This window comes from Vipera berus (assembly GCF_964194415.1).
Source record: "Vipera berus genome assembly, chromosome: 1".
NCBI lineage: Eukaryota > Metazoa > Chordata > Lepidosauria > Squamata > Viperidae > Vipera > Vipera berus.
This window is the reverse complement of record NC_138202.1, coordinates 307,008,637-307,023,488: the sequence shown is the minus strand read 5'-3', so window position 1 is coordinate 307,023,488 and position 14,852 is coordinate 307,008,637. Positions and strand designations below refer to the sequence as shown.

The window sequence follows — 14,852 nt, the reverse complement described above, 5'->3', positions numbered from 1 at the left end:
TTTGTAGATCCACTTCACTGCTTCCAGACTTCGGATATTTTATATAGAGTATTTTTCTGGAGTGGAATTATGGCTAGAATTTAATTTTGGTTGAGTCTTGCATATAGTCTGTTGCACTACTTTGCTAATAATCTCCTTTTGCCTTCCTTCAAAGAACCATTTTATGCATTTTGAATGATTTTAGTGATTTTAGCGTGTGAATTAAGTAGCATTGATCTTCTTTCTCAACCCATTTTGTTTCTATCCAACCTCCAGCTGATGTTGAGCTATGGCTGCCTGGTTCTGCTTTACCACTAGATGTCAGTGTAACACTATAATTTTGTGCATTCGTGTCAAAAGACTCTTCAATATAATATCTTGTTACTCTATATTCAATATTGCCATAAAAAGATGGCTATCCTCTGTTATGTTTGTTAAAATACATTCATCTGGAAGTTTTTATATTTAATTTCCTTGGGTATATCTTGAACTACTGGTAGTTGCATTGTTACTTCTAAAATGATTGTGAATAGTAGATGATTGCATTTTCTTCTGTCTGTATTAATAACTGTATTTGTAAGTGTAGCAGTACTGGAAAGTGTTTTACATTCCTGGATATTAAAATCAAACTTGGAGAAGTTTGTACACTGCATTTAGGTACTGATATAAAAAAAATACGCTACATGTTTGTAGGATCAATCACATCGTTGTATTTTAATAATTCTAAGTTGATTCAGAGCATCATTAAAGTAGAATTCCAAGGAAGAAGCAAGATTCTATTTATAATACCGTAGCTGCCTTATATTTATTTTTATATATATTTATCTGTATTCCACCATTATTTTTACAAATAAAGCGATGAACATATCCAATACACTTTCTTCCTCCTATTTTCCCTACAACTGCAACCTTGTGAGGTGGGTTGAGTTGAGACTAAATGACTGGCTCAAAGTCATCCTGCTGGCTTTCATAGCTAAGGTGGGACTTGAGTCTCCCACTTTGTAGTCTGATCCCACTAGTCCAAACTGGCTCCCTTTTACTTTCCAGTTACCTCTGTTGTTATTGAAAATAATAATAATAATAATAATAATAATAATAATAATAATAATAATAATAATAATAATAATAATAATGATGATGATGATGATGATGATGATGAAGAAGAAAGCACAATACTGTGTATTTGTACTTGAGCATATATTTCAGATATCTTGAAATCTCAATAGTTTGAATCCCAGTTTCTAGGTTTCAGAAAAATAATATTAGAAAACTGTTTTATAGTTGTAAATCAGAAGCCGTGTGTTACAGCAAAGTGAGGAAAGGACTACCAAAGAATACATTTTTTTACTTCAGGATTTCCTCCAATATTTGAACTGTATTTAGTGAGGTGTCTCGGTGCTGCTCAAGAGGGACAGAACAGCTAGCCACTAGTTGTATACTTTTCCAGAATCTTGCTTTGCTTTGAGACTGATTTGATTGTACAACTAAAAACTTGCTATTAATGTTAACCAATTTTTCATACCTGATTTGAGGACACTACAAGCTGATTGCAATTTTAAAAGCCACTTTATTTGCTTTGGAAGGCCGGCTATCCGATCTTTTGATCTTCTGCTTAGTGCAGGGGTAGGCAACCTCGGCTCTTTTATGACTCATGGACTTCAACTCCCAGAATTCCTGAGTCAGCTGACTCAGGAATTCTGGGAGTTGAAGTCCATGAGTCATAAAAGAGCCGAGGTTGCCTACCCCTAGCTTAGTAGAACATGACTAAGATCAGAGCCAAGGACTTTGCTCTCCTTTTGTTTTCTCATTACAAAATCCTTGCTTGTTTTCTTAAATCCCCCATGACTTTTGTTTGCTTTCAGTTATTGTTTACATTAAAACCAGTTGTTTTAGTATTGCCTCCTGTGTATGGTATTATAAACCTTTTAGCATCTCTGCTTTCATTGTAATCTCTTAACGGATGTTTGCATTCTTCTAAATGTCCACTGCAAACAAGCTCCTCTGATTTTCCCTTTTCCCTGCTTTTACTGTAAAAATACTCATTAATAGCCATGTGGAATTGATCTTGCGGATTCTGAACTTATTTGATTCTTAAGGAATAGCTTGAATGCTAATGTGTACAGCTTTCAAGTTGAAGCATACTTGGTTGTTTTGTGAAATGATGGGTTCTATTTTCTCACCAAAGACCAGCAGAGCTCCAGATACCTGCTACGAATAGCGTAACTGCAGGAACTGCTATCCCTCCTTTATTGCCAAAAACCTCGACCAAACTACTGCAGTGTAGTGATTTGTGGTAAACTGGAAAGATTCAGGCTCAAGCCCATTCCCATCCCCATCCCCCCCCCCTTGAAAACTCACTGGGTGACAGACCAATCAGTCTCTCTCAACTCAGCCTACCTCATAGGGTTGTTGTGAATGGGAAAATGGGAGAAGTCAGCGCTATCCCTAGAGCACATTATCCTAGATATGAGCTTAAACAAATATTACAACTTATTACCCCAATATAACTAAATATTGGTATTCTGATTAATGAGTAGCACTGCTATCTAAGCAGCCAAAATCCTTCGGTTTCCCAGATGTTTCTCGTGAAACATTGTTTTGCACTAATGTTTCTTTGTTGATTATTAAATTATTAAACAAGGTTGTTTAGTGACAAACCATAATACTTGCATTATTTTTGACTCTATAGAGACTTTCCTGCCAGTGTATGAAAAGAGTCAAACATTGCTGCCTTCTGTATAACTAGTGATACACAACACTCATAGTTATTTTAAGTTCGATGTTCCTGGGCTAAACTGTTTGCCCAGAGGGGTGGGGTGTGGGATTTGGGAATATTGTTGTGACACAGAGAGATGCCATTGCCAGCACCTTAGTCTGTTACCTTATATGCCATCTTGAGCTCTTGAATAAAAGGCAGGATATAAATCAAACATACTTAACTTTGCCTTGCAAACAATTGGCAACCAGAGCCATTACTAATACAGAAATGTCATCTTGAATTTCTTAAAAGTATGTTGTGAGGCAACTTTAACATCTTTTCTCTAGATGTTTTTTTCCCGTTTCTCTTTCTTTGCATGTTAGGTTTGCATTTAAACTGAAAGCTTTAGAGCAGAGCTTGTCCTACCTTTTTGTAGATGGTAAACTTTTTGGCACAATCTTTTCTGGGAAAAATGTGGTAACAATAAATGGAATTGGAGTGAATATAATAAAAAATAATTATTTTAAAGGAACATTAAACCAGTTACAAATTCTCAAGTGCCAGAAAGTGATAAAAATGCAAGGTTAAAAAATATCTATCCTTCTAAATGATGTAAAACAGTAAATTATTTTTAAAATGATTTATTTTTTTACTGTTTAGCATCAGTACAGGCAATCTTTTCATCTTGATCTTTCATGCTCAATGACTTCCTTTTCACTTTTGAGGAATGTGCTGGTCAAATCAAACTTAAAATATAAAGCAGAATCTCTTTATAGTTTCATAAAGATTTCTTTATGAAAGATTTCTTTATGATTTCTTTATGAAATCCTACACAGTGGTTATGTTTTACCTATTTATTTGGTCCAATTGCACTTTGTGGATTGGCCAAGCTAATGCATCTTGCTGAAGTCCAAGCAGTAAATAAAAATCAAGAGAACAGAATTTGCCATTTTTACTATGGTTGATGTGGCATTGCTCATTCTAATTTAAAAATCTCTTTCTGTTGCTCAAAAATGTCATTGTCATAGCACTACCTCTTCTTTGCCTTACATTTCAACATCTCTAAATGGAAGATGGAATCCTCTTTCTATTTTTTGGGATTTTTGTCTCACCCCCCCCTGTTTTCATCTCTTAATGATTTTCGTAAGGAATGTGTTTGAGCAATTTTCTTATCTGTCTTTGATTTTGAATAAATTAAATCATGAATGGAATACAGCCTTATCCTGGCCAAATATTAAGATTGAAATTTATGAAGTAAAGGATCAGAAATAATTATTAAAGGTGCTAGAATCTAAAATGTGTTTCTATACTAAGAAAAGCTATTTTAAGGGTTTTGTTTCTGGAAATCTTCAATACACCCAGGACTATCTTTGGGGACCCACAAATCATATCCAAGTTCAGTAACTAAAAAATAGGAAGCATGTTGAAACAGGATTGGAAACGCAGAGTGGCAGCTTGCCCCCCTCATAAAAAAAATCATCATCAGGTTTCATTCCTAGTAACTTCATAAAACATCTATTTAATTTTCTTGGCAACAATATGGAAATGTGTTGCCATTGTTTTCTTCTAGGATATTTTTCCAACTTTCCAGTCTACTGTATAAGCATGGTATTTCCTGTACTTATCAAGTTAAACCCTACTTAGCTTTTCAAATTCAGCCAAGGTGTAATAGCATAGATAGCATAAATAGTATTTATCCCCATAAACCTGAACTTCTAGGCTTCTTTCTGAAAATTAAATATAAAAATAAATGGTGGGAGATCAGAATCAGGATTTAAAAACCCCAAAAATTATTTTTACTTCTCTCAAAGAAATCAAATCCTGTTTCTTTCTTCCATATATAAATTCTTATTTACAAACTCATTTTTTTATTTGTTTGCTTTTAGTAGTTCTGAAAATCAACAAAGATGATTGGGGGACTGGAGGCTAAAACATATAGGGAACGGTTGCTGGAATTGGGTATGTGTAGTTTAATAAAGAGAAGGGTGAGGGGTGACATGATAGCAGTGTTCCAATCTCTCAGGGGCTGCCACAAAGAAGAGGGAGTCAAGCTATTCTCCAAGGTACCTGAAAGCAGGACAAGAAGCAACAGATGGAAACTAGTCAAGGAGAGAAGCAACCTAGAACTAAGGAGAAACTTCCTGACAGTTAGAACAATTAACCAGTGGAACAACCTGCCTCCAGAAGGGGTGAATGCTCCAACACTGGAAGTTTTTAAGAAGATATTGGACAGCCATTTGTCTGAAATGGTATAGGGTTTCCTGCCTGAGCAGGGGGTTGGACTAGATGACCTCCAAGGTCTCATCCAAATTATTATTATTATTATTATTATTATTATTATTATTATTATTATTATTATTATTATTATCATCATCATCATCATCATCATCATCATCATCATCATCTACAAGGAAGCAGTAAAGTATTTGGAAGAAATAGATTTTTATGGTATGAAACATAGAAATTGATTCCCTCTTCATATCTTTTCAGACTGCAGTGAGGTAAAAAAAGTACGGTAGGTAAATAGGATGGAGGAAGAGAAGGAAGATACTGAGAACCCAAGCGCCAACTTTTGCCACATCTAGTTTAGTAAGAGAAAACAATGGTTTGCTGCTGTAATTGAAATTTAAAGTGTTAACAGAAACAAATGTGAGGATGCATTCAGATTCCATGCCATAAACATAGCTTTTGAAAACTATTTGTAGCCAAAGCATTTTATCTATGAACAATGCCCAATTTTGGGTTATGGCTTAATAGCTAGTGGTTAAAAACAAACATAGTATTTCAAGACGCCAAGTCTTTTCCATGATAATTACTGCTAAGCTTGTAAGCCGCCCTGAGTCTTCGGAGAAGGGCGGGATATAAATGGAATTAAAATAAATAAATAAATAAATAATCAACTGACAAATAGGGGTGGGATTAGCTACAGAAGGATAGAAATAAATGAATTGGATTACCTCTTTTTTATTTTGCAAAGAAGCCATAGCATTATGTAAGAACCTTTTAGATTGTTACTTCTGCTTAAACTGCTTTTAAGGAAGCAAAAAAGAATATTCGATTGATAAACAAAATAGAACTGATCATCTCCTCTGCATCCATTTATCTGTTGCTTAGTTATTTCTAAGCTTGCACTGATGATGTTACCTAGTTTGGGTAATGAAACGTCTGCAAGAAAACAAGTAAGCTCAGAGCTCCAAATATTCTCCTTTATTAGTTATTTCCAGCTTTTGTATTATGCCTGTCTCCGCTAGAAAAAAAAAAGAAAATAGAGACATTAGATATACATTGAGTATTGTAAATTGGCATAAAAGATTGCTGGAACTACAGAAACCCTGTTCAAAATGATGAATATGGAAAGAACGCTTTATTTACTAGGCAGTTGGGATGATGATTACAATAAAGATTATTAATTGCATTAAAAAAGCTGTATGTATGATTTGGTTTTTTTAAAAAATTCTTTGTATGTGATCTGTTTCTTCAGAGCTTCAAATTCCCATTTTCTGTTAATGCTAAGAAGAATCACATCAAAAATATCAATTTTTAAAATGTCATTTTATGGAAAAATAACAATTTTAAAATAGAACATTAAATATTAATTATGGGATGAGGGCTGTATTAAAAGAGCCCTGGGAAAGACTGTATGGGAATTATCTAGTTCAAGTTCCACCTTAACATGAAAACCAGCTTGGTGACTTTAGGCCAGTTTTTCTCGCTTAGTCCAACTTCCCTCAAAGTTGCTATTGTGGGGAAAATAAGGCAGGAGTATTAAGTATCTTACTGCTTTGTTTATTACACACACAAGGATAAAAAAGTCTAATAATAATAAAGAAGCCTGTGATATATTCACTACCTCAGATGTCTTAAATTTTGTCTTTGTATTTCCCATCTAGGTTTGTAAGAGAATGGATTTAGTTTGTCAGAGAATGCTAAACCAGGGATTTCTGAAAGTGGAAAGATACCATAACTTGTGTCAGAAACAGGTTAAAGCACAACTTCCAAGGTATGTGATCAACAAAACTGAAGGTCAGAGATAAGGCAGTCTAAAAAACTGTATGTGGAGATGAGATTCAAGAAAAACTTCCATACGCAATCATATAGACAAATATTTAACATATGAAATTATTCCCATCTTGTGGGGGAACCATTGTTTTATCACATGTAAGCAGAATAGCAGGGAGACTACCACTTGCCTCCTTTGTGTGTGCCGAGTGATTTGATGCTTGGCATTGTGAGCTTGGAATGTTTTGAAAGTGAACATCATTTGAAAGTGAACATCATACTGCCAAGCTTGTAAGCCGCCCTGAGTCTTCGGAGAAGGGCGGGATATAAATGGAATTAAAATAAATAAATAAATAAAATTTTCTCCCTGTTTCAGCTGAGATTGCTGCATTCTATTTCAGAGTCAGTTCTGCAGTGATGACATGCAGATGATAAGCTATAACACTATTGTAGGTGGTCATGATTTTGAATGTCTATATAGATCCATATCTCATCATTCTCTGGGTTATTTGTTCATTATTTCATTAACGAAGGCTTTCTGAGAAAAGAAAATGACAAACATTTTGAAAAAAAGATAAGCAGTGTAAATGTACCGTTAAATAAATAGTGCAGGAAAGATATAAAATGTAAACTTAACACATCCCAGAATAGAATAGACTTTTAAACTAAGCCTAAATTATAGCAATGCCAGGGAGAAGCCAATGTAACCTCTAGTGCCAAAAGGTTGTTAGTATGGGTACCAGGCTTGCCACCCAGAAGAATAATGGTACCATGCTATCTTTGCTTAGAAAGGGAGATCATACCGAGCTGATGAAAGGTGCTCCTAACAACAATTGCTTTCCGTGTCTCCAGTAACATGATTGGTTCGAGGAGAATAATCAAATGATGCATTTCAAAACAAAGGGCAATCCCCCCTCCCCCGAGCAGATTGAGGATCATTAGTTCAGGCAAACTATTTCGATTTTGCCTTGATCAGGTTTTAACTATGATAATGTGCTCATTCTCTCCATTACTATGCTTAGGCATCAGCACAAGTCATCAATTACATCAATTAAAGGGAACTAAAGTTGTTATTATCAGGGATGCGGTGGCTCAGTGGGTTAGGACGCTGAGCTTGTCGATCAGAAGGTCGGCAGTTTGGCGGGTCGAATCCCGAGTGCCGCGTAACAGATTGAGCCCCTGTTACTCGTCCCAGCTTCTGCCAACCTAGCAGTTCGAAAGCATGTAAAAATGCAAGTAGAAAAATAGGGATCACCACGGTGGGAAGGTAACAGCGTTCCGTGAGCCTTTGGTGTCTAGCCACATGACCACGGAGACGTCCTTGGACAAGCGCTGGCTCTTTGGCTTTGAAACGGAGATGAGCACCGGCCCCTAGAGTCGGAAACGACTAGCACGCATGTGCGAGGGAACCTTTACCTTTACCTAAAGTTGTTATTAATTTAATATTATTGATGTTTAACCTGTGTTGCCTAAGAATAGGAGTAACCTTACTGATAGAGATCTAACTTCAAAGCAAGGAAGAATTTTTTTACTCTGAAAGTAATTAGGCAATAGAATCGCTTGCTTCCTGAAGGTGTGAGTGTTCATGAGCACTGGATAAATATTTCTCAAAGTGGCCTGAACATTCTTGCCCTGGTCAGGAGGCTGGACTGGAAGACCTGCAAGATCTTTTCCAGCCCTTTGATTCTGTGGTGGCTGATGCATATTTATAAATCAGTTGTTTGTATTCCTACTTAGAATTTGAAAACTTGTATGCCACCTGACTCACAATGACTTTGGGTGGCTCACAACAAACAAACAAGAAATTATAATAAAATCATTAAAGAAGGCAAATGGGAGCCTTGAATGAAGCAAGGGGTCTCGCTCTCTCCAAACACTTGGGTGAACAGCCAGATCTTTATGGCTCTTCTAAACCACATCCACATCTTGGGAGGAACCTTGTTCCAGAGGACAAGGTCTGCTACAGAAAAGGCATACTTCTATTGTCCCGATGGATGATGTTTCCTCAAAAGCATCCAAAGTGTGCCAACCCTGCAGGATCAAACCAGGCTGGCAGTTGCTATGGGCGACAGGCACTCAAGTGACCAGGCCTGTGCCCATAGGGCTCTATAGCTGATAGTTTATAACTACTTACTAGTGGGAATCTGATCCTGAAGTACAGTTAGATTAAACAACTTTATATAATAATAGCTTCCTTTCAGTATAAGAAACTTCCGCTATGCCACAGTATTTCCTTTTGGAATGTGCTGATTAATTTGTTTTTAGAGGCCTGATGTTGCAATGTTTTGCTTGGGTGTCTAGTTCCCAGTCTCCTGTTTGCTTTTTCAGTTTTCTGCTCTTGGTTTATTGTTGCCAGGATCTGTCAAAGCTCTTCCAATGTCTGTCTTGTTCATTTGCATGTAATTATCCATATTCTACTCAGAGTTTCCACAAAGCAATGTATGATGTGACAAATTTAAAATGAATTTTAAATAGCATCATTAATATAGCCTAACTCTAGAAATGCAGATAATTTTTGACTTACCACCACAATTGAGCCCAACATTTTTGGTTGTTAAGCAAGGCAGTTAAATGAGTTGAGCCTCATTTTACGACTTTTTTTGCCACAGTTATTATGCAAATCATTGCAGTTGTTAAGTGAATCATGTTGTTAAGCAAATCTGGCTTCCTCCATTGACTTTGCTTGTTGAAAGCTGGTTGTGAAAATTACAAATGGTGATCACAAGATCCCAGCTCAGTTGCAACTGCCATAAATACATGCCAGTTGCGAAACACCCAAATTTTGATCAGATACCATGGGGATGTTGCAACAGTTGTAAATGTGAAAACTCAGCCTAAATCACTTTTTTCAGTGCCACTGTAACTTTGAACGATCATTAAACGAATTTTACCGGCAGACAAAGGCTGCTCAACGGTTTTGATGAACCACACAGATTATGAAACAAAGGCATTAGCCTTGCTCAATGATTCCTCAGCATACAGACCAGCCAAGACATCAGAGATGAGAACAATGGTCACCCAATTGAATGCTCAGCCAACTCAAACAAAACAACTGTATAACAGAGAAGGAATAATGGAAAATGAGAGGAACAGATGCAGCCCCAACAAGATTCTATGGACTCCCCAAGATACACAAAATACGAGTCCCTCTCAGACCTACTGTAATGTTACGAGACACCCTTACAAATAACCTGGCTAAATGGCTGTCACAGCACTTAAGCTTCCTGACCCAACCCTCGAACATACAATTTCTGACAAAATTACAAGACTTAAATGTGGCTCCCTGATGAAATCATGGTCTCCTTTGATGTAGTATCCCTATTTACATCTATCTGTTAATAGATGGAAAACTAGAAGAAGAGTACAACACAGATCAGGACAACCTAACCAAGACACAAATCATGAAGCTACTTTAATACTGACAATGCACCTTCTTCACACTCAAAAGCAAAATGTATGAACAAGTAAAAGGGACACCTATGGGAATGATTGCAGAAACTGTCCTGTGTGAACTAGAACACCATGCATTTCGAAACTACACAGCTAAATTCGGATGCCACTACGTGGATGACACATTTATCATCATCAAGAGAAACATACTTAAAGACTTCCATACCATACTGATCTCCATTTTTCCTGACATACAGTTCACAATGGAGGAAGAAACAGCCAGCAATTACCATTTTTAGAGGTACTTGTTAACAGACAAGAGGATGGAAGCCTAGAAACCACAGTTTTATCACAAAGCCACCAACACCACACGCATTCAGAATTTCAACAGCAACCATCCATTGTTACACAAAAAGAGTTGCATCAGAACACTATGGCAGGGTGAGAATCCACTGTAGTACTCAGCAAACCAAACAGCTGGAGAGCAGGTACTAGGTGAAGAATTCAAGCAGAATGGGTATCCACAATTATTAGTTACAAGATGTCTGCGCAACACAGTGGGAAGAGAAAGGAAGAAACAAGGTACAAGACCAACCACATGGCACACCCTGCCATATACCAAAAACATTTTGGAAACGCAGCTTCCGAGATCTGCAGGTGGGCATCACACACCACCCAGAGGCTACCATACGAGGACAAATTATGCATTATAAAGATTGCTTGGAAGTGGGAGATATTTCCAATGTAATCTACAGAATGCCCTGCATGGATTTTCCCCTGTGTTTATGTAGGACAGAAGGGGAGGAAGCTAACCACCAGACTGTAAAAACACAAGCGAGCAATCAGACGAGGAGACCCAAAGTCATTGGTAGCTTCACAATGCAACGAACAAGGACACACATTCAACTTTGCAGCAACTAAGATCACGAGCAGGCATAAAAACAGCCAGGGAAGTGATTGAAGTCTGAGAAATAGGCCCCTCATCAGTCAACAGGAGAGCTGATTTACCACCAGCCTATCAAGTATTTAGAAGGTGAGGGCTGGGCAGCAGAAGCAAACGACAGTTAATGACTTAAAAGCCAGCCATCAACACACCCCAATCAACATCTAAAAAGCTACTTACAAAAGGCACAATAAATACCACACACAGAACAGCACACACTCTGCTAAAGAGAAGTTCCCTGAAGATGGGCTCCAGCACAAGACTGAAATCTCTGGGCTCCGGTGTCTGAGCCAGATTGGATCCTGCAACTAAACAAATGATTTGTCTGAATCATTTGTCTGAAATGGTATAGGGTTTCCTACCCAAGCATGGGTCTACTCTTCGATTGTAAGTCAAAGACTACCTGTACATGGCACCTAAAAAAGCATCAGGGTTGCATCTTAAAATATTTAGAACATTTTTCATATGAACATGTGTATATGTGTATATATAATGAAAAGAATGCTAGGCACGTTAATAGAGGCTTATTGATATGTGATAGTCAGGTATTGAGGGACAGAATGTAAGTTTTAGCAATACAGGGCAGAATTAATGTGTGGATTTTAGGAGCAAGCAATATTTTCTGTAACTGTGCAATATATGCATTATAATTATAAAAAACAGTTTTAGATATTAACTGCATTGAGTTCTTGGAAAAAGAAAACTTAAATAAACAAACTTCATACGTACAAAAAGTGCACGCATAGTGGTTACCAATTTTTCTTTCACGTTTACGCCACCTAAATCTGCTCTAGAATTCTCGGTGTCTGTATTTAGATCCAGAATTTATAATTTGTTATAAACTATCATTCTCTAGGTTTTAGCTATGTGTTTAGCAAGAAATAAAACAATTTGTAATATTTGTAACAGAAAATTAGGAAATTTTAAATTGTGTCAGTAATTCAACAAAGCACTTTGCTTAAATCTCTTCTCTGGACCCATTTATGGAAGCAACTGTACCAAATCTTGGGGGAGTTTTATTGCTTCGTTGTACTCAGGAGCAAAAGTACTGAACAGTTCCTTCATGAGAAAAGCACCCTGAATTATTTACATAAACCTAATCAGCAGCATCTGAAATTTAAAGTTAAGGTCCACACATAAAAAAGAGATGTTCAGTATTTCTAAGCATTCATTATATTAAGTAAGTAATGTCTTCTTATTTTTAAGAGCTTTCGGGTTGGCACATTTAAATTATTTATTGTATTAACTATATATAACTTTTAATGCATTATATTTAGCAGTATGTTTCATTATTTATGAAGTGCTATTGATCATAGTTAATATTTAGGGGCTTCAAGAAAGAATTAGTTGATCATGAATCTCAACTGATTCTTTATATGCAAATGCATAATGAAGTAAATCCTATTTGGGGAAAAATAATTGGTGCAGTAATATGTTATCTTTTTCATATAAGAATTATTTTTCTGAGTTGACATTTATTGTTTGAAAATTAGAACAAAAAGTATTGATCTTACTCAGGGTTCATATAGCATGCTATGCTATTGTGGAAGTAGCATGGTATGTGTCATCCTAGCCTTGAATTACATGTTCCCCTATCATTTCTCTTCTCATTTGTGTATAGTTAAATAAAATTTGGAGCTCACAATATGATTTGTAAATATAATTGCTGGTTTCCAAATACTTGATTTAGTTTGATAATTTTGATTAGCTAACAATGACTAGTTTGTGATATATATTTGGACAAAACTTGAAACTTCTACTAATTGGAGCATTGTGTTCAGTAAAACACAATGCAAATACTTTTTAAAAGAAATAAAAGAGTTAACCTGTTATTCTTTGCTGTACTTTGACATATGCAGGACATATGAAAAGGGGTTAATTTTAAAAACACATTGGAATTCAATGTGAAGATTGTTAGATTTTGAAGTATAATCTGTCCTGTGTATTAAGGCAGAGGTCCCCAACCTTTTGGACACCAGGGATCAGTTCCATGGAGAGAGGTTTTTCCATGGACCAGAGGGGCATGGTTTTGTGTGCTACCTGCATCCCACGGATGGGGCTTGGGGACCCCTGTATTAAGAGACAGTTTTCCCCAGTGAAAATATGTGAATTGGTTTTCATTATTGCATCCTCTTATTAATTTCAGAACTACAAAATAGTAATAAATTATGCTAGGTTAAGAAGAAAATTAGTACATGCATTCAGAAACAACAATAATTCATGTGCTCGTGACCTCCCGATTGGACTACTGCAATGCTCTCTACATGGGGCTGCCCTTGGGGACCACCCGGAGGCTTCAGCTGGTGCAGAATGCAGCCACGCGGGTTGTGATGGGGGTTTCCTGATACTCCCATGTAACACCTCTGCTCTGCGAACTGCATTAGCTTCCGGTTGCCCTCCGGGTGAGATTCAAGGTGCTGGTGATGACCTATAAAGCCCTAAATGGCTTGGGTCAGGGATATCTGAGGGAACACCTGCTGCCGGCATCAAGCTCCCTTCGTCCTGTGCGCTCCCACAGGGAGGGTCTTTTCAGGGTACTGCCGGTAAAAGATTGCCGGTGGACAATACCCAGGGGGAGGGCCTTCTCTGTGGGTGCACCTGCCCTTTGGAATCAGCTGCCTGTAGAGCTTAGGACTGCCCCTGACCTTCGTTCATTCCGCCGGGACCTGAAGACCTGGCTCTTTGAGCTCTCTGGCCTGGTCTGAGCATATTAATTGGGATTTTAACTGTTTTTAACTGGGGTTTTATTGCAAGGTTTATATAATTTTTTTAATTGATTTTAAGATTTTTGTAATTGTATCTGTTTTTTAAAATACCTTGTGAACCGCCCTGAGTCCTACGGGAGAAGGGCGGTATATAAATTAAATTATAATTAATTAATTAATTAATTAATTAATTAATTAATTCACTAATTTTTAGTAATGCGCCTGCCCTTTCTCATCTTTTTAAAAGGAGAAGGAGTACTTTTATGGACCTAAAGCGTATTTTTGTACCTTACTGGAGGCATTAAACAATAAACCCTAAAATCTTCCCTAGATGGAATATGGGAACGGACAAGAATATAAGAATTTGATTGCTGATATGGTCTATAGCACAGGTCTGCAACCCGCGGCTCCGGAGCCGCATGCGGCTCTTTCAGCCGTCTCCTGCGGCTCCCAGTCCTCTGCCATGTGCAGTCCAAAAAAAAAAAAAAGGGACTAAAAAGGTTCAACCAATCAATTCAAATATGCAGGGTGGGTGCATATCTCACCTTGGCTCCACTCTTCAGTCAAACCCTGTTCTGCGCATGTGCGCATGTATGTGCATGTGCACACATTTTTTTGCGGCTCCCAGTTTTTCCTTTTGTGAGGGAACCGGTTCTGAGTGGCTCTTTCACTGTTTCAGGTTGCTGACCCTTGGTCTATAGGAATATGATGTCTGTAAATAATAATTCTAACCAGTTGATATGCGTATAAATTTTTATCTGTTCCCAAAACATATTTCAAAAAAGAAACAGTTTGATCAAAATGGAAGCTGCTTTTAATTCAACTTTCAATTTTTAACAAAATAAACTAAATAGAATTAGGAATTTTGGACAGGTCTAATAATATATGAATTCTGATGTCACATTTTCTTTCACATCTTCTAATTCTGTAATTTTTTGTTCATAGCTATTACTTGCAGTGTCACTTAATGACAGACCTGAATTTCTTTTTTAGACGGGAATCAGAAAGGAGAAATCATTCACTAGCTCGCCATGCAGATATTCTTGCTGCAGTAGAAACAAGGTTATCACTGCTAAACATGACATTTATGAAATATGTGGATTCCAACCTCTGCTGCTTCATACCTGGAAAGGTAATG

At 37.0% G+C, this 14,852-nt stretch overlaps 1 protein-coding gene across 1 annotated transcript in view; it reads left to right on the top strand.

Annotated features, from left to right (window-relative positions):
* Positions 1-14,852, top strand: part of FBXO28 (F-box protein 28) — a 36,524-nt gene that overhangs the window by 11,334 nt on the left and 10,338 nt on the right. The window contains exons 2-3 of the mRNA XM_081332915.1: positions 6,568-6,677; positions 14,708-14,846. Coding sequence (XP_081189041.1) covers positions 6,568-6,677; positions 14,708-14,846 — 249 coding nt within the window. The remainder of the gene's footprint in view (positions 1-6,567; positions 6,678-14,707; positions 14,847-14,852) is intronic.